The sequence below is a fragment of the Amaranthus tricolor genome, chromosome 12, assembly GCF_026212465.1.
Source record: "Amaranthus tricolor cultivar Red isolate AtriRed21 chromosome 12, ASM2621246v1, whole genome shotgun sequence".
NCBI classification, from domain to species: Eukaryota; Viridiplantae; Streptophyta; class Magnoliopsida; order Caryophyllales; family Amaranthaceae; genus Amaranthus; species Amaranthus tricolor.
In genome coordinates, this window is record NC_080058.1 from 7,159,931 (window position 1) to 7,184,172 (window position 24,242).

A 24,242-nucleotide genomic window follows, 5' to 3' on the forward strand; every position below is an offset into this window, starting at 1 on the left:
AATAATCCTACCTATTTTCAATTTGCTGTGAATAATCTCAACAATTAATTATTTCTAAATAATGCAATATTTGTATACTTTTTGCTAACAACACCTTTGCTATATTTTAACTGGCTACTACAAGTAACGTACACCAAAGATGATTAGGGGTAGACCAACGAAGAAACATAGGAAGAGAAAAAAGCGAATATAATCTATCGTAATGGGTCAAATTGTGACAAAAAGTGTTATCAGGAAAAAAATATACAAAGATCAAATTATTTATTTAGAACAAATGAACATTATTAAGTATAAATTTTGCTTATTATCTAAATTAATCCAATGAGCCGATAATCCGTCACATTCAAAAATGAAACAAAAGCAAAATCTAAAAAAATAGGATGAATGCCTTCAAATCCAATCTCTCTACACAACATAACTTCACTTCACTTCAATTTTACTGTTTTGTTTGTGAGCCTAAATTTTGTCTCATCACCTACCATTGATAACTCCACACCCACCACTTCACCTTATTCTCTCTCCTCTTCTTATTCTTCTTCTTTCTCTCTCTTCCCTCACCCACACTCAATACCAAGATATACTCTCATTTTAATAAATCAAAAATACAAATACAAAATTTATAAGTTTGCAAATAATTTCCATGTCCCTGTTCTTCCCAGCTCAAAAAAGCTACTGTCTTTTCTACCATTTTTGGGATATTAGGGTTTCTATTCAGGGATTTTTTGCCCAACAAGTGTGGTGGGAGAAAGCTCCATTTCAGCTTAGATTTAAAGTTTCTACATTTTTCTCTAAAACCCACAAAGGAAACCCAATAGTTTCTTGTATTTAATTCTTATTTAGCCTGGATTTTGCTGAAAGATTAGTTCTTTTGTTTTGTTTTTGGCTGTACTGTAGTTTAATGGTAGCCCATTTCATGGGCTTTGCTGAATTTCTTGTTGGAGATTCAATTTGGACTGGATTTTTGGTGTGATTAATTGGGTTTTGGGATCTGAAATTTACATTCAGGTAATTTAGTATTTGAACTCTTTATTATTGTTGCAAATTTAGTATTTTTGTTTTGGTTCTTTCTTGTTTGTGTTGATATTTCACATTTATGATTGTTGGACAAAAGTTTTTATTCTGGTTTTTTTATATGCAATTGGGTTTGTTTAAATGTGACAAATGTTTTTTATTTCAAGTTGTCATTTGTCAATGACTAGCATGCCAAATGATTTTTATTTTTTTTACTCTACTATGGTTGGTTTTGCTTCTGGATGTAAAACCGGAAATTCTAATTTGTGCATATCAGTGTTAGAGTATATACCATATCTTGGGCCTCAACCATCAGATTAAGCGTTTCTTTGAGATGGTTTAGTTGAGATGGTTGCTTGACATGATATCAGTAGCCAACGTGACATGACGCTACGGGTTAGAATCTCAACCACCCTCGGAATATTGAACGCCTATGCCCATTCACAATTCTAGCCTAATAAGCTCTCGTGTGACGGAGAGTGACATGAGGGTGTTAGAGTATATAACATATCTTGAGATGATTCCGTGACAATCAGCGTATGTGAAATTGATACATACCTGTCCATTACTCCAATGCCATTAAGTGGCTCCAATTCAGGTGGGGTTTGGGGAGTCGGATGTACGCAATCTAAGCAATTTTATTCTTATTAGTGATTAGTGATAACAAAGGTTGTTTCTTAGTAGCAAACATCATTATATAGAAGTTAGCTATTGACACTTTTATGGAGATGGAGGCTAAATCTTTGTTTCTATATTCTATGTACTTTTTGTTAGGTTATTTAGCTTTTGGAAAATGGGTGATCTTAAAGCTGAGTTATCCAGAAATGCAATATTTGGCTTAAATGTTTGGGAACTAATCGCAATATTTGTTGGTCTGTTCCTCATTGTTATTATTGCTCTTGTACCTCTATGCCTTATGGCACGCAAGAAAGCTAAGACTAGGAGAGCTAAAGGCAACATACCCGTTAGTCAAATTCCCTCGATTTCGAAAGAAATAAAAGAAATTCGAGTGGAGCATATATCTACAAATGCATATACTCCTGGTCAAGGGAACTATATGACACTCAAGGAAAAATTTAGTGATAGGGATTCTGATAAAGTGGTTGTCAATGAAGATTCAGGGAAAATGAGAAATGGTGATGCTAGTAGCCAGTCGGGTTCTTTTCATCGTTTTGAAGGGGGTGGTGGTTCTATTTCCGGAGATGAAGTGGGTTCTGGTTCTGGGACATATGCTATTTTTAAACCATCTTCCTCTCATCCAATAACCGCTCCTTCTCCACTATGTGGTTTGCCTGAATTTTCACATTTGGGCTGGGGTCATTGGTTTACCTTAAGGGATCTTGAAGTTGCAACTAACAGATTTTCGAAGGAGAATGTCATCGGTGAAGGTGGATACGGAATAGTATACAAAGGAACCTTGGTCAATGGTACATTAGTTGCTATAAAGAGGATTCTTAATAACTTGTGAGTCTAATCGATTTTTATTACATTTCCTTCATATTATGTACGGTGTACCCGTTATGTGTTTGGCAATTGATGAATTTTCTGATAATCACATTTTTGCAGAGGCCAAGCTGAAAAAGAATTTAGAGTCGAAGTGGAAGCCATTGGCCATGTCCGTCATAAGAATTTGGTCAGACTTTTGGGTTATTGTGTTGAAGGAACTCACAGGTATTTCTATACATTTTTCGGATGTATAAAATAGTTTTGATGGTTTCTAGCCATATCATAGCCGACTTGTACGTTTTGAAGAAATTCTTATTTTAATGGTCAGAGATGTTTTATCCAACTTATTAATGAATTTCAGGATGTTGGTTTATGAGTATGTTAATAATGGCAACCTGGAGCAATGGCTTCATGGTGCCATGCGTCAACATGGATATCTTACTTGGGAGGCCCGGATGAAAGTGCTGCTGGGGACAGGAAAAGCGTAAGTTGACCATAATTTGAAAATTTTACGGTATATAGATTTACTAATTATGTCAGCCTCACATGTCGTTTCATGCTTTATTATTATTGTAGTACACTTGGTTGGTGATTGATTTCAGAAATACTAAATTGCTTTATATCCTTTATCCACAGAGTTGTGCTGATATGTTTAGCTGGTCTAGTCGTTGTGGGCTAATGGTTGGCATGATTTCTTTTTCTAATGATTGGCATGATGTCGTTTTCTACTGTCTATCTTTGGTTTTATAGAGTAGCTTAACAGGCACATAGATGCTGCTTGGTGTGTTTCTATACTATTTGTATTCTTTAATGGGCGAGCTATGATTACACATTCAAGGATGTAAAATCAATCTTGACTTACCCAAGATCAATATTTATTTCCTTAATTGGGAACAAAACTTGAAAGCGGAAAAATAGGGATTTGAAAGCAAGAACATGCAAATCAATGCAAACAATCAACCCGATGTGAGCTACATCCTCTAGATATCATGGTGTTTTTTCCAATAACTCAATGAGGCATTACAATGGAGGTTTTCACAAGAGTTGGAATTTTCTTTGTGTTTCGGCTGGAGTTTACAACCACTAATGGAAGGAGAATACAATCTAACAAAATAGTCTTATTAGGCTATATGGGTATTGGGAGTATTTATTAGACATACCCCAAAGACTCATGTACAATAGCATAGCCGCCAATAGAGCATATGTGCAAACTGTCAAGTAGATAAAACCGAGCTGGCTTATAGAGTCCAAACTGTAAGCCGATTCGGCTTTTATCTCTGCCTCCAAACACTTACTTTTGCTTCCTTCCTTCAACTGCTCCATTTGACTCATCTTAGCCTTACACATAGCCTATCATACCAAAAACTTAAAGTCTTGCCCACACATAAAATCGACCATGAGGCACTTATTACAATTATCTGTAGTTAAAGAACTTCAGACATCACTTGGTCTAGGCACTGTTTACTTACTAAGCCCCAGAAAAGCTAACACATTGACGTATACTATGCAGTACCAGTTTCACTTTAAAGGTGGGGTTGTCTAAAAAGATGTTCTAGTTAGCAGAACTGATACTGTATGGGAAAGATAAAATTTACAAAGTTATGAAAAAAATGTATATTGATGAGTATTTCTCACCCCTATTACCCCATAACCTCTTGCCAAGCTATTTATTATTTTGTCCACTATGCCATGGATAAAATTATTGCATATAGGGTTAAAGTTAACTTCAGATTTACTTGTGGTCATGTGGGCTTCCCCCACCATAATCTTTTTGATTGCTTGTGCCTCTTCTAGTTTCCTTTGTTGACCATAATTTGGTATCTTGCTCTAAGTAGGCACGAATACATTAGCCTACCACTTCTAGGATCACTTCCAACTATGGTCAACCTGGTTGCATATGATATTGGATAACAATGCTATTTTCCCCCGAGTATGAAAGTTTAACATTACATTTTCCTTATGTTGTTAAAGGGCTTCATTGTATTGAAGAGAAAAATATAATTTGGAGTGGGGAGATTTTGGGGACTGGGAAATGAATTTGATTTTAGAATGAGCTGGTGGTGTGTTATAGAACAAACAAGATAACTCACCAAAAAGACTAGCTTAGTAGGTAAGAGAGTCCATTTACTCTATAAACCTTACATTAGTTGCCCATACAACCGATGTGAGACAAAGTCCCATAACCTTGTAATGACCTCAAATCCATTCCATTACATTCGAACCCCCATAAGTTCCAAAGTCTCAAGCCACCACTCCGAGTCGGCGCTGATGCCACAGTTATGTTTGCAATTCAATTTTCGTATAATGCAAGAAAAGATTCAAGAAGAAAAAGAATGGACATAATAGAGATAAAAAAGAGAAAGGCGAGAATGGAGATGAAATGCTTGTATATATTAGTGCTTGGGCTGAACTTGCATTCACAGTTAAACCCATTACAAGGTGGTAGAGGGTCAAAGGAACGAGTGTACGGGAAACTCAAAGGGAGGAAACGTGTTGGGTGGTTAAAGCATTAATTCTTAGTGTATTTTTGTTTTATCCTTATAGAAGTATTAACTAATTGGTGTATCTATTTATGTAAGAGCTGTGATGATTAAGATGAATAATATTAATGTTTCTATTACGTAGGATTCTGTTAAGTATTTTTTTGCTGTGAACTTCAGATTTGCTAATTTATGATTTGATTTTTGCAGTCTTGCGTATTTGCACGAGGCAATTGAGCCAAAAGTTGTTCACCGAGATATTAAGTCTAGCAATATTTTGATTGATGAAGATTTCAATGCAAAGGTCTCTGATTTTGGTCTTGCTAAACTTCTTGGTGCCGGGAAAACTCATATAACGACCCGAGTTATGGGAACTTTTGGGTATGAAGTTGCATTTTTTCTTCTACTGCCTCCTTTGTTAGAAAAATGCTTGGAAATCAAGCTAATATCCAACCCTCTAAATTTTCAGATATGTCGCACCTGAGTATGCAAATACTGGTCTTTTGAACGAGAAGAGTGACGTCTATAGTTTTGGGGTCTTGCTTTTAGAGGCAATCACTGGAAGAGATCCTGTGGACTATGGCCGTGCACCACAGGAGGTGTGTTATTTGTAAAATTTGTTTCTTTTGCAGTTGCTGCTTCAATTGCTGTTGGCTGAGCTAGTTATTACTCGACTTGCAATCTTACTTATTTCCCTAGTGCTTTTCTTGTTCATTTTGCCAAGCCAAATCTCGTGCAATTTTTACGCTTCCTTTTTATGATTATTTGACAATGGCTTGGGCCCTCATTGCCTTGATGAATCTTAAATTGTTAGATGTTGCTTGATCCATCGGCTTTTTTAACAATGGCTTGTGCCGTTCAATTGGAAACTACTAATTTGTTTTTACAAGGATAATGTAGTGTATTTGCGTAAATCTAACCCCCAAATCCTGGCTTGTTGAGAGCAGGAGTCACTTAATAGTATTTGGTAATGAAATGTTGTACATGCTGTGTTGCCCTTTTGTTTAGAAGCTTAGAAGCCATTATGATGCTAGCCTACTAGTGATTAGTGAATTTGTTGGAAAAACTCTCGTTATTTGATAAGTGTGATTTTAGTTTAAGGCATATTAGGTGATACTTATTGTAAGTTTAACTGACACGGTTTGCGGTGATGGTTTTAGGTGAATTTGGTTGATTGGCTTAAAATGATGGTGGGAAGTCGACGGTCTGAGGAAGTCGTGGATCCAAATATTGAAGCAAAGCCATCAACAAGGGCCTTGAAGCGTGCTCTTTTGACTGCGCTGAGGTGTGTCGATCCAGACTCTGAAAAGAGACCCAAAATGGGCCAGGTTGTTCGAATGCTTGAATCTGAGGAGTATCCCATACCTCGAGAGGTAAGTACATAATTTTTTTCCTTTTATGATACTTCATCTTTTTCTTAAAACAATGACTTGTAAAGTGAAAGGGCACGATTGCACGTAATTGCAAATTAGGATTTCTGCTTTTTGGTGCTTGTTGCACCTTGCTATAGTTCGGTTCCTGTGCAAGTAATTTCAGTTTAAATCAAGGCTGATTGTTTTTGTTTAGTCAAGTGGGCCTAAAAGTTAAGTTCATTTAGATTGTTTGTGGCTTACATTTAGTTGAAAATTTGAAGGAAATAAGCTTATGTGGGAAAAAAAATTCCCAAAATAAGTTTTGGGAAAACTTAGTTCCCAAAATAATCACCTTCTAGTCCAATGCTAAGGTTTGGTTGTGTACGCTGCTTTTAACAGCGGGTGATTACTTACTAACAGGGGGTGAATGAGTTGACGTTTTTGTCTTTTTTGACTGTCGTTGGCTTTGTAGGTTAATGGCCCGCTGTTACTAACAGTGAGCAATTGTTTTCCCATATACCTTAATCTAAGTTTTTGTTCGTATATGGCCCGCCGTTGCGATTCTTTGGCTGACTTTTGTTGATTTTCAGCTTAAGTAATAGCCCGTTGTTACTAATAGCACACAACCGAACCTTAGCATTGGACTAAGAGGAGCGTATTTTGGGAAATAAGTTTTTTTGAAGCTTATTTTGGGATTTTTTTCCCCATATAAGCTTATTTTCTTCGAATTTTCCATTTAGTTCAGTCGATTCGGATGGTTCATTACATTAAAGGAAGATTTGCTATTATTTTCGGATAGAGTATTTTAACTCAACATATGTGATACCATTATGAAGTGCCTACCTTAATTCTATCGTTGATTACTGTTTTCTAAGTTAAAATTTCCACTTTATCTCCAGGATCGCAGGCACCGAAGGGCTCGAGCAAATAGCACAGAGATTGAATCCTCACAAAGGGATTTCTCGGACACAGACAAAAGCGACAATCCAGACTCAAGGTCAGATGTGAGAAGGCTTCCACAAATGTCGGGATGATCTCTTCCGATTCATGCGAGAGGATCATAATGTGATTTGATTCCACATTCCTGATAGCCAACTTTCTTCTTAACTACCGCCTTTTCCTTTTTCGGATGAATGTTCAAATAGGAAGAAATATGTTTTTTTTCGGTTTGTATCGATTTTTCCCTTGGTCTCTAAAATCCTTTTAACTTTTAGTAATAGGTAGGCATATATTTTTGTGTATGAAAGTGGTTAGTCCGTGAGCTATGAATTTTATTTCCATTTGGGGAAGGGGGGGTTTGTACAGAGGTATAGTCATTCTAAGCAATTCAAATTTGTTTCATGATTTAATGTTATCAAGGCCATGTTATTGTGTCTTTGTTGTGCATCATTGTTTTTTAAGCCTTAATTCAACTTCTATTTTGTTCCACCTCTAACCAAATGGTTCATGTATTCCATATTTTCTCGCATTAATTTATTTTGGTTTATGCAGTCGATGAGTGGAATTGACTTCATACGTTACAACTGAAGCTTGGATGCTTTTTTTTGTCGACATAGTTTTTGAAATACAAATCGAGTAAGTGGTAGCACTAAAATATAGTTAAACACTAGTGGTAGCTAGAGGTCTTCATTTGATTTATCTGGTCGGTTTTAGATTATTCGGTAGTACTAATTTGTGAATATTTTATTGTTATAATTCATATTTTAGAATTGTAGGTAATTAGTCTTAAGGTTATTAGTGATTTTTTTGAAGTTATATATGGTGACTTGAGATTGAAATTGATTACAAAGGTTTTGAGATCATAAAATGATCACTTAAATGTTGTAACCAATTATATTAAGATTGCTAGTGAACACTTAAGTTTAAGTTAAGTGATCACTTTAAGCTATAAGTATACATTGGATTAGCCATAGGAATCATTGTGACATGGTCTGAAATCTCGACTGTGTGACATGGTCTGAAATCTCCACTACCCATAATTCTTATATTTGCTCCGCTTTATTATAGTTGTTATATTTCACTTTAATACACAATTCAATGTAGTATTTTGACTATTATATTTAGAATTATGCATAACAATAAATTATAAAAATTTGATATTATGAATATACATAATTAGACGATTTAAACAAGATCTTACCTGATCATATTTTTTCATATATTAATCGTAATATATAAACACAATTTTTTGTGAGAGACGATCTATTTAAGAGATTTTCCCTAATTTAATCAATTCATTATTAATTTTTAATTTAATTAATCTTTAATGAATTTGATCTAGAGACATTTCTCACAATATAAAATAATTTATGCAACAACTAATTTAGAGGTGAGCGAATGTGGTATTTCTTTTTTCTATTTCCTCACTTGACCTCTTCCGTTTATTATCGATTTCAGTCTTGTCTTTACCGACATTGATTGTGTGGTATTCATTCAATTGGTAGTCATTTTGACCTGTTCAATTGTTGGATAACATTGCCAACCTAAAACCTTCATCTATAATTCTATCCCTAATGGGTTTCGTAGGACAGACAACAATTTATGTGCTCTATACTTCTATAGCGAAGACTCAAGGGCATTTGACCTAATGTTTTCACCCATAATTCCCCCAGTTAAGGGTTGGTTATACAGGGATTTATAGGTGACAATGTTAGGTTTGATACCCTTTTGTTATTGGAAATGGTGATAAGATCAGCAGAGAATTTCCGCAGTATTTGGTTCAGTGTTGTTGGGTATGAACAATTGTACTACAATTCTTCTTTATGTATATCGCAACATCAAGATCGGATCTGCCTATCAAAATTTCTGGGATTTATTCTCTTTTGACAGGTATACGCTTATTGGGTTTTCCTCAATTCCTTAAACATCGTAAACCAAATTGTGCAACTCAATGTTAATGCTTTTTCTGAATGATCTCATGCACTTATTTGATACTTATCTCATTCATTGCATTTGAAGTTGATATTATAGGTATATAATTTAAGTCTGAATAGGTTTGAGTTGTTAAAGAACCAACTCAGGCCAAAATATGTTACATACTTTAACACGTCCCTCACACGAGAGTTTTTTGGACTAGAACTGTAAATGCAACACAACACGGTCCCTCCTCATACCAGATGCTAAAAATTCCGCTTTAAATGAGGGTGATTGAGATTCGAACCCGTAATCTCTTGTTCCTCTACCTCTGAACCAACTCAACCAAAAGCTTAAGCTAATGGTTAAGGCCCAAGATACGTGATATACTCTAACATGAACTTGTATAGTATATTACTGTATTAGTATGCCTTTCATCATAATTAAGGCTTTGGCCTTTGTATACTATTTTGGAATATGTAGCAATGGTGGCGACTTCCTTAAAAAAGTAATTTTTGAATTTTGATACAGATTTCCCTTAATATATGAAATGAAGATATTGATCAAGATGTTAAGCATAGGTTTTGATGTGGATGGCTCCACTGAAATGATGTGACGATAATATTATGTGATTGAGGTGACGAAAACAGATAATAAATATCGTTTTTGGTTGTTTGTTAAATAGGAAAAGTAATGGAATTTGTTAACATATGGTACTAGAATCCGTTACTTTGTTACAGCTCCTAAACTAGTGGAAACAAAAACCCATCAATTTCCGTAAGTCCATAGCTGATAAAAGTTGAGATCACTACTCATACACCAACAAAACACAAGTTTTCATCATTTAACTCACTGGCAATCTCCACCACCGTCATATAACGCATATCCACCGCCATCATATACCACCTTGTCCACTGTGGTATGTCGATGTTCTTGGAGATCATGTATTTTCTTCTAATTATAGTCAAGATTTTCAGATTCAATCTTCTCTTAAGTTACTGTTCCATATCAATTTTGAAGGCGGCATTGAAAGATCAATGCAACAAATTGGAGAACAAACCAAATTATTCAATCAATTGAAGCCCCAAATAAATGAATCATAATCTTAATGAAAATTGTAATCCATTGCAAAGTTTTTGGAGAAACTAGAAAATTTTGATATACTTTTGAGTTACCATCTAAAGAGAATAAATCGTGAAAACATGTTTTTATATATATATATATATATATATATATATATATATATATATTTTTAAAAAAATGAGAGGAGAGACAAAATGAGGGAGTGCTTGAGATGAGAGAAGATGCAACTATAAAAATAATTTCATAGTAATCTTTGCCAATTCCATGCTCTATTCGAGCCTTTCCTTTTTTTATGGCTAGTCCTCTCTCCCTTATATTTTCTTCACTTTCTCAATGAATCTCACAATACAATAATGTATAGCACAAAAGGAAAATAAGAGAGTGATTGGTAAACCAGTAAGAACAACTAGAACATTTGAAGAAGTACAGAAAGTACAGGATGAGGATTATAAAAGAGAATTCTCTCCATTTTGCACGAACAAAAATGATCTTTTACTTTCAATAGTCCACCATCAGTGCTAGATTTTCTAAATTTTATTTAATAATCACCCTGGTAATAGACAAGATTAGTGTGAATATATGCCAATGGGGAGTGTTTATAGAGTATCCATGGTGGTAAAGACACTGGCATTGACAAGAACAATTAACAGTGTCCTAACAAAATGAAAGCCATCTGTCCACAATATCTCCCCGAAATCATATCTTCCTTGCGACGTCTTTTCTGGAGTCAGGGTAACATAAAATGAGATTTCATTTCTGCAACTAGAGAAAAATAGAAGCCTTGGCCAAACATGTATACCGACTCCATTAGGACACTTAACACTTGCAAAATAAAAGGCTGTCTTCATCTGGCCAACATTACGTAGAGTCCTCTTAATTGTAGTTGTGGATTGCAGATTCAACACTGTGATTGAGGGGTAATTCAGATTTGCATTGCTGTAGCTAGAAGCTATGAATGCCTTTGGGCAACTGCAGCTTCCTGAACTAGGAGGATGATCTGGATCTGATGGTGTAGACAGACTTGGACAAAATGACGCTATACTTCTGATCTGTTCATCATTGTAACCAATATTGCACAGAAACCTGACGTAGTCTGTCGGTTTCATGTCATAAACTAGCCCAGGGTCCATTGCCTTCAAGGGATTCATGTGGCCAGCTCCGAAATCAAAGGGATTTGATTCTTCCATTGACCCTCCAACTAATATGTTGTCCGAGTTTTTGTCCTTTGCGTAAGCTGGAAAAAAGAACTATCCGATGAGAGATTCATAAGATGATTGAAACCTAATATCAGAAAACTAGTAGTCTATCGGTCTAGATTTATTACTATAAACCAATCTTTAGTTAGTTAAGGAAGCACGAAGTCCACCTGTAGTCATCAGAGCAGATCTAATGGCAGAAGGAGACCAATGAGGGTGTGCTGATTTAACAAGCGCAGCAGCTCCTGCAACATGAGGGCACGACATGGACGTTCCAGATTGAAAGTTCCAACTAACAGAACGTCCATCTTTTGCATACAATGTTGGAGGAGTTTCGGGAGGCCATGCGGCTAAAATACTCACTCCTGGTGCACTTATGTCTGGCTGCATCCACATGTATATTCATGCTCCATTACGGACAGAAATGATGCAGTTCTCAGGAGAGAATATTCAACAGACAAACATAAAGGCATACACATTACCTTTAAAATTTCAGGTGAGATCGAGCTAGGCCCCTTTGAAGAGAAGTATGCAATTGTTGGTGCAGGAGTCTTTCCAATAGTAGTTCTGCTTGGTGCTACTTGTATCTTGGGAAGCCTTCAAGTTCCACATAATATGTTAGTCATCCCACGCCGAATCATGTATAGAGGTGCAAGGCAGGGATGGAATGTATGCACATATACTTGGAGTAAAACGGTTGTTTATCGACATACATGATGCTTATCAAAAATAGACCGAGTTTGTTATTCATCATAGAAAATGATGCCTCGAGGTCGAATTACTCCATTTAACTTTTTTTATCGGGGATAAGGCTGGAGAATCCTCGGTCAAGGGGAAAGAGAATTGAACAATTGTCATAAGGGTGAAATAGAAGCCTTCAACCACTAGGCAAACCCATGATTCTCCTAGTTAACTTTTTATGTGAGAAGCCTTCAACCACCAGGTAAACCATTATTCCTCCGGTTAACTTTCTATGTTAGAGTGTTAAGGTGAAAATTGAAATCATGTACACGTAATTCTTAACAATAATGAATTATGAGAGATGCACAACAGCACAAGAAGTAATACTCCATTGAAATTATAAATAGGATTTACTTGGGTGACTGTGATAGATGATTCAGAATTTGACTGCCTTGAGTATAGTCCACCCAAATGGTAGGAATAATGCTGACATCTGCAAGGTGCCTGCTCATTGGCTCCACAAATATTAAACCTAAACCACTAGCTAATACCACTCCAGCTTCTGCCAAGTCACTTGACACCATCCCTATGGTAGAAAAACATAGAATTATTCTCCCAACTGCTACTCTCTTGTTCCAATTTTCTGGTCTGCATATCCTGATTTATAGCCAACAAAATAGTAAGGGAGCCTTTTTGAGCGACTCTATGTATCAATACACTAATATCCAAGTATACTGAGACCTCACCCATCAGTAAAATAAGCTCTCGCATCGACCAATCGTCCCTTTATCTGCTCGGTAAGCAAGCTTTCACCCTAGAAGAATTAACAAATAAACCTTCAGTAAATTGATTCATTGTAACGGGTGGGATTGAGGAAGACTGGAAGAGTAATATTACTGTGAAAGAGATGTTCTGATCAAGTAGTATTTCTGTAGGAAAGGCACGATCAATCGAAGAAGCAGCAACACAAATAGCCCAGGGTGCAACATTTTGAACAAGAGAAGGATCTGGACCATCATTTCCTGCGGAGAAGACCACAGTGATCCCCAGCTGCATGGCATGAAAAGAACCGATACCTGCACTCGAGGCAAAGAAAGGAGGCAAAGGTGGTGCTGATCCAAACGATGCTGAGATGATATGAACTCCGTCATGCAGTGCATCATCAAAGGCTGCCAAAATGTCTGCCTCTGTGCACTTGCCCTCAAGATCCTTGCTCCAACACACCTTGTATATTGCTAATCGAGCCCTTGGAGCTCCACCCCTTGCTGTCCCTGCTCCCAGTCCTCCGATAAAGCTTGCATCATCAACGATGGATCCTACTGCAGTTGATGCAGTGTGAGTCCCATGACCTAGGCAATCACGAGCCGAGAGATACTCCCCGTTTGCGCCGCAGCTTGTGTTCAGCCGGCCGTATTCTTGCTCAAACCCTTTGACATAGTAACGTGCACCAATCAATTTGCGGTTGCATACAAAAGTTGGCTCGAACTTTTCACCTTCAACGCATCTTCCCTTCCATGATGATGGGGGAAGCCCCATACCAAGATCTTGAAAAGATTCCAGTTCAGGCCAAATTCCTTAGCATTATCATTTTCAGCAAACGACACGATTAGCTCGTGGAGACAAATAATTAAAGAAGACAACGGAAGAAAGTTCTACCTGTATCAAATATCCCCACAACTACATCTTTTCCATAAGCCAATTGTATTATCGTTTGGGACTTGACCAAGGTAAGATCCATGAAATCCCAGCTCCTTGTAGTGTGCAACTGCAATGTCGTACTTCGAAATACTGTTACAACACCCTTCATCCCTACACATAAGGATCATCTAAGTTAACGGCTAAAAGCATTACAAATTACAAGAGATGAGGCAGTAAATCTGTCAAAAAGGTCAAAATTAAGGATCAAAAGGAGGCTGGTTTAGTACTGGACAAAGTGTTAGCTTGACTTGAATTGAGCTTTGCAGAAAACCCAGAAATATGAAGCCTGTAGCTGTACAACAGCGATTGTTTTGCATCTTCCTCTCTGCGTTAATTCATGAGAACAATGTATGAGGTTGTATCAACTAAAAATCAACTTTGTTTAGGACTCTCTCGACATCATTAAGCATGGATAGTCAGAGCAGCCCTGAGACTTGAGAGGCCCGCGGTGAAATATTAATTATAGACTCCTAATTACTAAGTATGGTATTTTAGACCCCTAACTATTGAATATTAAAACGTAATTATGTTAATTTTTTTGATGGACTCGGGGTATAGGCCATTCTTGCCCAATTATAGAGCCTGCACTGTGGATAGTATAAAGCCGTGACAAATCGTCACATAATAACCCAGTGGTCCTACACGTGTGTACACACCCACGGGGCTTCCATGAGCTCTGACCCACAAACTCTTGGGTAATGAGCGTTGACTTGTATATATCCTTGATAATGTGTACTCTTTTTCAAACCATATGGCCATCAAGCATTAAATACAAGTCCACAACTGACTATTTTAGCGATATGAGATTTCCCTCACAAGTAAAGTATTTACAACAAATAGTTCAAAATGGATGATGGTGCTCAGTGTTCACCTAGAAAAGACTGCAGACAACAAACGCAGATGGGACCTTTTGGCGAGCACTGCATCCTGATTTTTAACTCCCCCAAGATACACAATATATACCTGCACAGACAAGACAGCAAAAATTGGACGAAAACTATCTCATGGGCCATAGCCCATAGGAATTGCTCTAATTTCCTTTTAAATACGTCACATCGATGGTCACGACTCACATTTTTTCTTTAATTCTAATCTAGACATTTGAGTTATCTTTCCATTTCGTCTACACAATTCTTGCCCCACTCCTAAAAATACCAAACTCAGTACATGTAGCAATTCAACAGAAGGAGTACAATGCTTGTGTCCTTCCAGGAGAAGAATTACTTACATCAGAAGAGTACGCTGCTTGTAATAAACAGATTGAAACAGAAAGCATTAATTTCCAATTATAAGCCATTATCATCTTCTACAAGAAAAAAGTAGACATCCGTTTGGACTTATATACTGACGTTAAAGAAGCATGCATGGATAGGCTCTGATTTATCTACGTGCTGTGTCATTTAATGATCTTCCTATATAAAGTATAAACCCTAGCTCCGCCCTATGTCTACACATTTGAGGATTGAACTAGATTTCATTATCACCATTTGCTTGAATAGTTTAAAGAAAATCCATGTGGTGTCATCATTCATCATTGCTCTGAACATATTTTTCATGATCCTTATGGAATTCAAGGCTCTCTTGTCAAGAAGTTTGTTGGTTCCATAAGTTTCGCTACATTTTTTTTTTTGGCCGTGATCTACTCTTTCTCTATAGTTTTCATATAGTTATTCAATTTATCTTTTCATCTCATATATCTCTTATTTCCCATTAAATATACCTCTAACCTCTGTTTCTCGCTTTCCTTAGTTTGCATAATAAATGTACTTGCTGCAAACCCTGTAAGACGATCGGAGTTGTTAAGTTTATGTTCATGTATGCATTGTATAATGTTCTACTAAAATATTTATAGAACCTAGATTAGTTGACCAACCTCTAAAATATGAAAGAATATCCTAGTCCTTGGGCAGGTTTTAATCACCACAAAGACAACCTAGCTAGCTAGTGAAACAAGTACTCCAATGAGCTAGAGAGTATTGCATAGATATTAAAAAAATGGTGGGGACAAATATATTGCGCGGATAAGATTAAAAGTGAGAGAAAATGTGTGAAAAAGAATTAAAGAAAATGGTGGGATTATTACTCAAAATAAAATTGTTATAAAGTAAAAAGAACGAACTAAAATGAAACATGGGCAAACGAGAGAAATGGGAGTATGTTTTAAGCTGAGTTAGTAGGCAACACACTAGAGTATAGGGATAAAATGGTTATTCAGGCTTTTGCAGAATAAGCACACTTGACAACATACATTGCGTTACGCTACTGCAAAATTTCAATCAAAGGCCTAAGACCTTTGATATTAGCTTCTCAAGCTCAAATCATTATTCCTTTTGCTCGCAAGGAATGCATGCTTCTTAAGTTTCAAGTATAGCTGCCAGTATCTTTTTATGGCTTTAGTAGACAAAGAAACCAAGTGTTCATTCTAAGTTGCTTTTGGGTGCTCGTTTATGAGATTTTAGTTGCCTAAGAGCGTGTGATACCCTGAGTTGAAATGTGATTAGAATATTCTTTTAAAGGTCTTATCGTACTAATCATACCAATAAAGTGCATTTTTTAAGGAAGTTGATTTGCAAAGAATTCCACAACTAATAGTGCCAGATGTGGATTACACTTACAATACCACGTACATTAGTACATAGGAGTATTTATTCTTTATGTACAAATATACTCTCTAACTTCCTACTTCCACCGCGTCTCTCACTCTTGTCTAAATATGATCAACTCGTGAATAGTAGGGAGAGAACACATATCAATAAATAGAGACAAAATCTCCAATGACATCAACAACAACAATGTCAAACCTTAATCCCAAAAGATTAGGATCGACTACATGAACCAATATATCAGTTACAATTATCCTCCACTTGAATTCTTCTTTTCAATTTATTCCGATTTTCTAGCTACACTCTTGTCCTCCAAGTTAATTTTGGGTTTCCTTGTTGTCTCCCGAGAGTCTTGGAAATGAGAAAATCAATTCCTTAACAAACAGAGTATGTAGCAATGAGTGATCCAAATCCTGTTGGGCGTGGCAAAGTGTAAAGTTAAATAAGTAACCATGAAAATGACCAGCTACACCATCCTTAGCTTAAATAAGCAGCAAAAATCCAAAGTCAAGAAAAACATAATGACAAGAACGGTGTTACAGTCTTAAATAGTACTCCGGATCAATGTAATACTGCCCTAAATGGATTGTTGACTTTTATCCATATATGCAGAACATAGTGCAAATATGCGCTAGTAGTCACAATTGCGATATAGTAATGATGTAACACGAGTGATGCAGTTAAATGTTAACACCGCTAAATACCTTTCATAACTATGAAGTATCCCTTAAACCACCTAAAATGAGGTCTCTTTGCACATTTATAATGCGGATATTACTAGTCCAGTAAATTTGAAAAATTTTACGACGCGGCCGATAAGATAAGATGTAGCCTTGTTTTTGCACTAGACTACACAAGAAAAAAATCTATGTGAAGCATGCTATTAGAAAAAGTCAAATCCAAGTCCAAAGATAAGATTTAATTTTGAAAGTCCACCGCATCATATTATGCTTTGAAAGTAAACACTAGTAGTATGAATGCAGTCTTAAGAATAGAGACTTAAGGGGGAAGGCACTAGATTGTAGGCAGGGAGGCATGAAAAGGAGTCATTTTTATACATAAAAAGAAAAGGAATAGAAATGATTAGTGGGGGACTCAAGAATGAAATGCACTGAAACCCACTAATGCCTGTTGACACAACAAAGCACACACAATGACACAGTTGACACTGCCAAAGCACCTAACAATACCCCTCTACATTGTTCATTCGGATCATCAGATTAATTTCGTTAGATTTTTCGGGTTGGTTTGAAATTGGGTTTGTGTCTATATTTTATTTTACATAATTGTAAATCATTTTTAAAGTCGGGTTAAATTGGATTCGATTACAAGTCATATAAATTTCGAGTCATCGGTTCTGTTTCGAACACTTCTACCCCTGTCCCTCTAAATTTGCATCACCTTTTATATTATTTTGTCCCACTTATTTTACACCTTTTCCTTTTTTGGTAATGGTCCTACTTTTTTTCTTTTAATCTCATTAACAAATTTATTATCTCTCTCCATCTTGACCATTCATTTCTATCATTCACTTATGTTTTATCTTATTTTCAAATTCAATTTCTTTTTCAACTAAATTTCACTTAAAAAATTTTAGTGGCATTCTCATAATGACAAAGAGAGAAGAGTAATACTCAACCAAATACTCATCATATTCATAACACACTCCTAAGTCCTATCAATTCAAAGTTGGTGAACTTATCAATTTTTATTTTGATATCTCTCCCATCTCCTTCAAATCTACATCTCTTAGATTCACCAAATTTCTTACTTGATCATCAAAGCCAAATCTGTAATGGTGAAAGTAAACAATGGGTAATTGCTTGTGTCAACGGGGTCGTGAATTTGACTCAATCTACAAGCTCTCCCCAAATCCTAAACCAGGTTCTTTTCCTTCCTCTCGATCCCTCTCTTTGCTGTTAATGTTGTTTATAGTATGATAAAAATAAATTAATTATATTTATTGTCGGTTGTGTGAGTCAATATCACGTAATTCACTAATCGCCTTGCAAATTGCAAATCGAAAAAGCGAACTATAGTTGGTGTTTGGGCTATTTTAGGGATATATGGAATTATGAATTAAAAAACATATTAACTGGTGAATTATATTAGACTGGTGTTAGCATACTAGAATTTAATGATACCTACTAAGAGTCTAAGACAATTAGTTCTATACATAGTTTATACTAACATGTGAAATATCTAAGGATTATATACAATTCTTAATTATCAGTATTAATTACCTTATTACTTTAAATTATGTTAATAAGAAATTTTATTACTAAATTATTTCAATTTTCATTTTTGGTTTAAGTAAATGAAGCTACAAAACTATTGATTTACATTTTAAAGCCTTAAGATCAAATAAAACAAAACTTTTTAAGAAAGACCCATCCATTGGCCAGGGCCAAAAACCTACATGTGCTCAGTAGACTTGCATTACAAGCAAAGCAGGGGAAGATCCAGAGCAGATCAACCATATTTTATTCATAGTAGAAATCATTTCGTTTAAATGGTAGACTATATAACATATTTTAAATCCTCAATTATCAACTTAAGTTTTTGGTTGAGTTGGTTCCTTAATATGATATCAGACGGCAACGTGACAAGAGATTCGATTTTTAACCACCCTTCATCTAAAGTGTTGCATCCACAATTCTAGCGTAAAAGGTTCTTGAGTGAAAGCGTGTTAAACTATTATATATTTTGAAGCCTTAACCATCAGCGTGACAAGCACTCAAATGAGCCATCATTTGCTCAAAGATAATAAAATCATAAACTATATAAGTTCTTCATAAGTTCAAACAAGATAGAAAGAGAATAAGAAAATCTTATTTTCAGAAAATGAGTTTTTGCTCTAATCTTTATTACGTTATTTGAATTTTTATGAATATTTATTTACAGAATAATATTACAAGTTATTCATCTTATAACTCATGTAATAACCAATAATTAATAATTAATCAGTTATATAATGAAGAAAACTTCCATTAACATAAAAACACAAAGTTTTATGAAACAAAGTTTTGATTTAACAATTTTCAAAAAAAAAAAAAAAAGTTTTAATTCAACAAAACTATAGCCACAAAACCGAGGTCATGCCCCGCGATATTTAATCACGCTACACGAACAGGCTAATGCCTCTTGAAAAATCAGCGTCATGTTGCACGGCATTTGGTCATGCGTTCTGTTCACTTTACTTCAATATTGTGTTTTGTTTTTTAAAGCACTTTAGACTATTAAATATAAATCTATGTATGTCCCAATATATTTATAGTACATAAGATATGTCCTAACCGGCTCTAAATGCCAACATTATAATCTTAAATTATTAGTTAAATACATAGCAACATTATACACCTTCTTTTATTGTTATTGGGTGGATTTATTGTCGATGAATATATTATTGAAACAATTTCCCACCTCCTGAAATCTTATATTTTCTTGTTTGAATACCTCTAAATATGTCAGGTTACTTTTTTACTAACCAATTTTCTATCATTTTCTCTAACAACTATATGCAATTTAAGAATCTTTACAAGAGGTGAGTAAGGAAGTGTGCAAATTGCCTTCAAATGCTAAGGAAGTGGAAGATTTACGCCGTAATTCAGCTGCAAATCCACTCCTTGTTTTCACCTTCGAAGAACTTAAAGTAATTACCAACAATTTTAGGCCAGACCAATTGTTAGGTGGAGGAGGATTTGGAAGTGTTTATAAAGGCTTCATTTCAGCAGATTTAAGAGATGGATTATTACAACCACTTCAGGTGGCTGTTAAAGTTCATGATGGCGACAATAGTTATCAAGGTCATAGAGAATGGCTGGTAAATTCTTCAACATTACCTATTAATACCTTATTACTTGTCTATAATTTCTTGCTTGTGTCCCTTATGGCCTTATCTCGATTGGGTCAAAGAGTTATAGTTCTTTGTTTTCAGATTATAATGGACTATATTAAAATGACTAATAGATGGTATGATATTATTTATGAAAAGTTGCAAACGATATTTGTTACTAAGGAACAATCAAAAACAACCTTTTTGTTATTATTAATAAGGGTAAAGTTAGTATATTCAACACCCTAAAACCCCACTCTAGTTAGTGTTAGGCGGTGAAAATTCGTCAAATAATCACCTAATGGGCCTACTCGTGTGATATACCCACGGGGAATCTGTGAACTTAGACCCACAAAGCCACGGGTGAGCATTAACTTGCACAGACAAATAGGTATTATGAGGATTACCCACTATGTTATAGTATATAACATATTATAGGGCCTCAACCATCAGCTTAAGCGTTTGGTTGAGTTGGTTTCTTAACATGGTATCAGAGTTAATGTGACAAGAGGTCGCGGATTCGAATCTCAACCACCCCTCATTTAAAGTGGAAATATTCAGCGCCTATGCGCATCCACACTTCTAGCCAATGAGCTCTTGTATGAGGGGGCGTGTTATAGTATATAACATATCATGGGGTCTCAACAATTAACTTAAGTTTTTGGTTGAGTTTGTTTATTGACACACGAAGCATTATATGTAAGTTTTAAAGTCACAACCCACTGTGTTAGTGATGTTCCTCACACGTGAAGTATTTCCAACATGTGGGAGACATTTAATGACATTGAGATTATATTTCCAACATGTGGGAGACATTTAATGACATTGAGATTATGAAATGTTGTTAGTCGTATAATTTCATGCCTGATGTAGATTCTTGTTTTTGTTTAGTTTTAGTTAGATGCATTTTTTTCTTTTATCAAATCTTTGGGTTTCCTCTTTCTAGGCCGAAGTAATATTCCTTGGGCAGCTTTCACATCCTAACTTGGTGAAGCTAATTGGATATTGTTGTGAAGATGACCACCGTGTGCTGATTTATGAGTACTTGGCCCGAGGCAGTGTTGAGAATAATTTGTTTTCAAGTAAGTTTAGTTGAATTACTCATATCATATACTGTCGGCTCCAATCTTTTGGGATTAAGACTTGTTTTTGACTTCCCCCAATTTGTCGTGATCAACTGGGTTATAGCATCACTTGTATTGTAAGAGATCTCGGGTTTTAAAACCTTATAAGAAAGCAAATTTACCGATTCTTGTTTTCCTTTTGTTACTACAATTATTATAGGAGTATTGCTTCCCCTGTCTTGGGGTATCCGAATGAAGATTGCATTTGGCGCTGCAAAAGGACTCGCTTATTTACATGAAGCGGAGAAGCCTGTGATTTATCGAGACTTTAAGACATCAAACATCTTGTTAGACATGGTGCGAAAGTGTACTTTTATAGATCATATTCATGAAAGATTTTGTTGACGAATTATGCACTCTGATTACAGGACTACAATGCAAAACTCTCTGATTTCGGTCTTGCTAAAGATGGACCTGTTGGCGACAAGTCCCATGTTTCTACTCGTATAATGGGAACGTATGGTTATGCAGCTCCTGAATATATCATGACAGGTTTATTCTCATTCTTGGCTCGAGTACTAGCTAGACTGTCTCGAGTCTCGAGTCTTGAGTCTTGAGTCTCACTAGACTGTCTCGAGTCTTGAGTCTCGAGTCTTACCTTGTCGTACTAGACTGTCTCGATTCTTGAGCCTTGAGTCATGAGTCTCGAGTCTCGAATCTTACTAGACTGTCTCGACTCGAGTCTTGAGTCTCGAGTCTTACTTTGTCTTACTAGACTGTCTCGAGTTTTGAGTGTTGAGTCTAGAGTTTTGATTAAATGAATGCGTATGCAGGGCATTTAACTCCAAGGAGCGATGTTTACAGCTTCGGAGTAGTCTTACTTGAACTTCTTACGGGAAGGAAATCATTAGACAAGACGAGATCAACAAGAGAGCAAAACCTAACAGATTGGGCTGTTCCATTGCTTAAAGAGAAGAAAAAACTACTAAATATTGTAGATCCCAGACTTGGTGGGGATTATCCTATAAAAGGATTTCAAAAGGCAGCCATGTTGGCTTATCATTGCTTAAATCGAAACCCGAAAGCCCGGCCATTGATGCGTGATATAGTAGAAACTTTAGAGCCTCTGCAAATAACTGATAACCAAGATCCCCTAGTTTTGGATGGTAAAACAACTTTCACATTCCAATATGCCCAGAACTAACCCTGAAATTTGAGAGTATCGAGGCGAAACATTAATTATAGACCCCTAATTACTAAATATGCTGTTATAGGCCTCTAACTATTAAATATTAAAGCGTTGTTTTTCAAAATTTTGGATGAGTGAGGCGCACAGGCTCCTCTTACCCCCTTATAGGGCCGACCTTGCGGCAATAACTAGCTAGTTCCTTTCAAATACTTCCATAAAAAATCACTTTTTGAGGCTTCTACTTCTGTGGAGGTTTATGTTTGTCATCTCTTATACATTTGCCTACGATGATGTATAATGTATTATTTTACTTATGTATGTAGTTGTAAAGTTTCTTGTATTTTTTTTTTGTGTAAAAATATCAACACCGTTTGTCTCACATGTGCACTTTATGCAATAGCTAGGCTATTGTAGCTAATCTTATACTTAATTCGTTTTATTATAATAGTTATGTTTGACTTTTATGCAATCTAATATGTTATTTTGATCTTTTATATTTCGAATTATGTATAATTAAAGATTATAAAAAGTTTACATTATAAAAATACGCGATTAGAAAATTTAAACAAGATCTCACTTGATTATATCTTTTCTCACTTATTAGTCATAATAAATATAACAAGTTTAAATGATAAATGATGAAAATAAACACAATGTAACAAGTATTTCATAACGAAGGACATTGCTACATACTTAGGGAGTATATTAATTCCATGTCTAGTATTAAATTAATTTAACAATAAAGTTGATTCCCAAAGAAATTAAAACGTTCTTGTCATATTTTATTGTAATCGTTGGTTATTGTCCACTTATCCTTAATCCTATTCTACATCTTTTCATTATATTGTTCGTTGGTCGTGTTCACTCTTGATGCTCCTGATGATGCAAATGAATCCATTAGCATCCATGAATCATCTTCGCCTTGATTATTATCGTTTTTTAGTCCATGTGTTCTTATATTAACTTGATCCTAATCATTTTAGTAAATACACATTTATATAGTATGTAGAGCAAGACAATATCTTTTTTTATCAGTACTATCCTACTTGCACTAAATGTAGATATCGACCCACTCTCCTACTTGCAATCTTTCTTGATTTTATACACACTTAAAATTTTCATACTCACCACCTAATTACCACCCATGGCGGGTAGAATTTTATACCCACTGTCATGACTGCTTACTTGGGTATGCATTCAAACCCATCCCTACTCACTATGGCCAACGGGGTATACCCATGATGTACCTGGCTTATACCCACCTTACATTCCAAGTTCGTGTTATATACTTCTTCCGTTCCAAATTAAGCAACATTGGAAATTATGAATTATTCATTCACCACTCTTGACTTCTGATTAATTTTTAATCTATAAGTTAAAACATAGTCAAGTGAGATCATGTTTGATTCGTGTCAATGCAAAGATTATTAATATCAATTTTTTATAATTTTTATTATATATAGTTAGAGATATTAAGGATTGAATTAGTGCAATGGACTGCGTGAAAAGACAAATATTATAAGTATTTTAAAACAAAGGAAATACTTTATAAACCCTTACAATTTTTTTCATACATTTAATTTTTTTTTTAAATTATACAATGTAATAAAATAATTAATATTCTTAATTTTTTGTCAATAACTTTTAATAAAAATATACAAAATTGATATAATGTTTAGATATAGGGTAGACGACTATGAGGCATGTAAGACTTCATACCCAATACTTATCTGCCTCTCATGACCGAATAG

At 35.4% G+C, this 24,242-nt stretch overlaps 2 protein-coding genes and 1 pseudogene across 3 annotated transcripts; 2 read left to right on the forward strand and 1 right to left on the reverse strand.

The window, feature by feature from the left end:
- Positions 1–331: 331 nt before the first annotated feature.
- LOC130828440 (probable receptor-like protein kinase At5g18500) lies at positions 332–7,664 on the forward strand. Its single transcript, XM_057694429.1, has 8 exons — positions 332–1,005; positions 1,786–2,475; positions 2,578–2,682; positions 2,819–2,941; positions 5,148–5,318; positions 5,407–5,536; positions 6,098–6,310; positions 7,189–7,664. Exons 2-8 carry the CDS (start codon positions 1,805–1,807, stop codon positions 7,321–7,323), a joined length of 1,548 nt encoding a protein of 515 aa, XP_057550412.1. The 5' UTR covers positions 332–1,005; positions 1,786–1,804; the 3' UTR covers positions 7,324–7,664.
- Positions 7,665–8,681: 1,017 nt separating this feature from the next.
- LOC130828441 (probable serine/threonine-protein kinase PBL16) lies at positions 8,682–22,960 on the forward strand. 2 transcript variants are annotated; one of them, XM_057694431.1, is made up of 6 exons: positions 8,682–9,118; positions 19,934–20,226; positions 21,185–21,320; positions 21,523–21,659; positions 21,731–21,854; positions 22,136–22,960. In XM_057694431.1, the coding sequence occupies exons 1-6, from the start codon at positions 9,052–9,054 to the stop codon at positions 22,504–22,506; spliced, it is 1,128 nt and encodes a 375-aa protein (XP_057550414.1). In that variant the 5' UTR covers positions 8,682–9,051; the 3' UTR covers positions 22,507–22,960. The 2 variants fall into 2 exon arrangements, with proteins under 2 accessions (XP_057550414.1, XP_057550413.1); XM_057694430.1 differs by lacking the exon at positions 8,682–9,118 and adding an exon at positions 13,647–18,287.
- Positions 10,822–17,114, reverse strand: LOC130796695 (subtilisin-like protease SBT3.18; annotated as a pseudogene).
- Positions 22,961–24,242: the final 1,282 nt, after the last annotated feature.

Coding starts and splice junctions, on each gene's coding strand:
- LOC130828440 (XM_057694429.1), top strand. CDS start 1,805: ATGGGTGATCTTAAAGCTGAGTTATCCAGAAATGCAATATTTGGCTTA. Junction 2,476..2,577: donor AAGAGGATTCTTAATAACTT/GTGAGTCTAATC, acceptor ACATTTTTGCAG/AGGCCAAGCTGAAAAAGAAT. Junction 5,537..6,097: donor ATGGCCGTGCACCACAGGAG/GTGTGTTATTTG, acceptor TGATGGTTTTAG/GTGAATTTGGTTGATTGGCT.
- LOC130828441 (XM_057694430.1), top strand. CDS start 18,215: ATGGGTAATTGCTTGTGTCAACGGGGTCGTGAATTTGACTCAATCTAC. Junction 18,288..19,933: donor CTCCCCAAATCCTAAACCAG/GTTCTTTTCCTT, acceptor ATGCAATTTAAG/AATCTTTACAAGAGGTGAGT. Junction 21,660..21,730: donor CAAACATCTTGTTAGACATG/GTGCGAAAGTGT, acceptor CTCTGATTACAG/GACTACAATGCAAAACTCTC.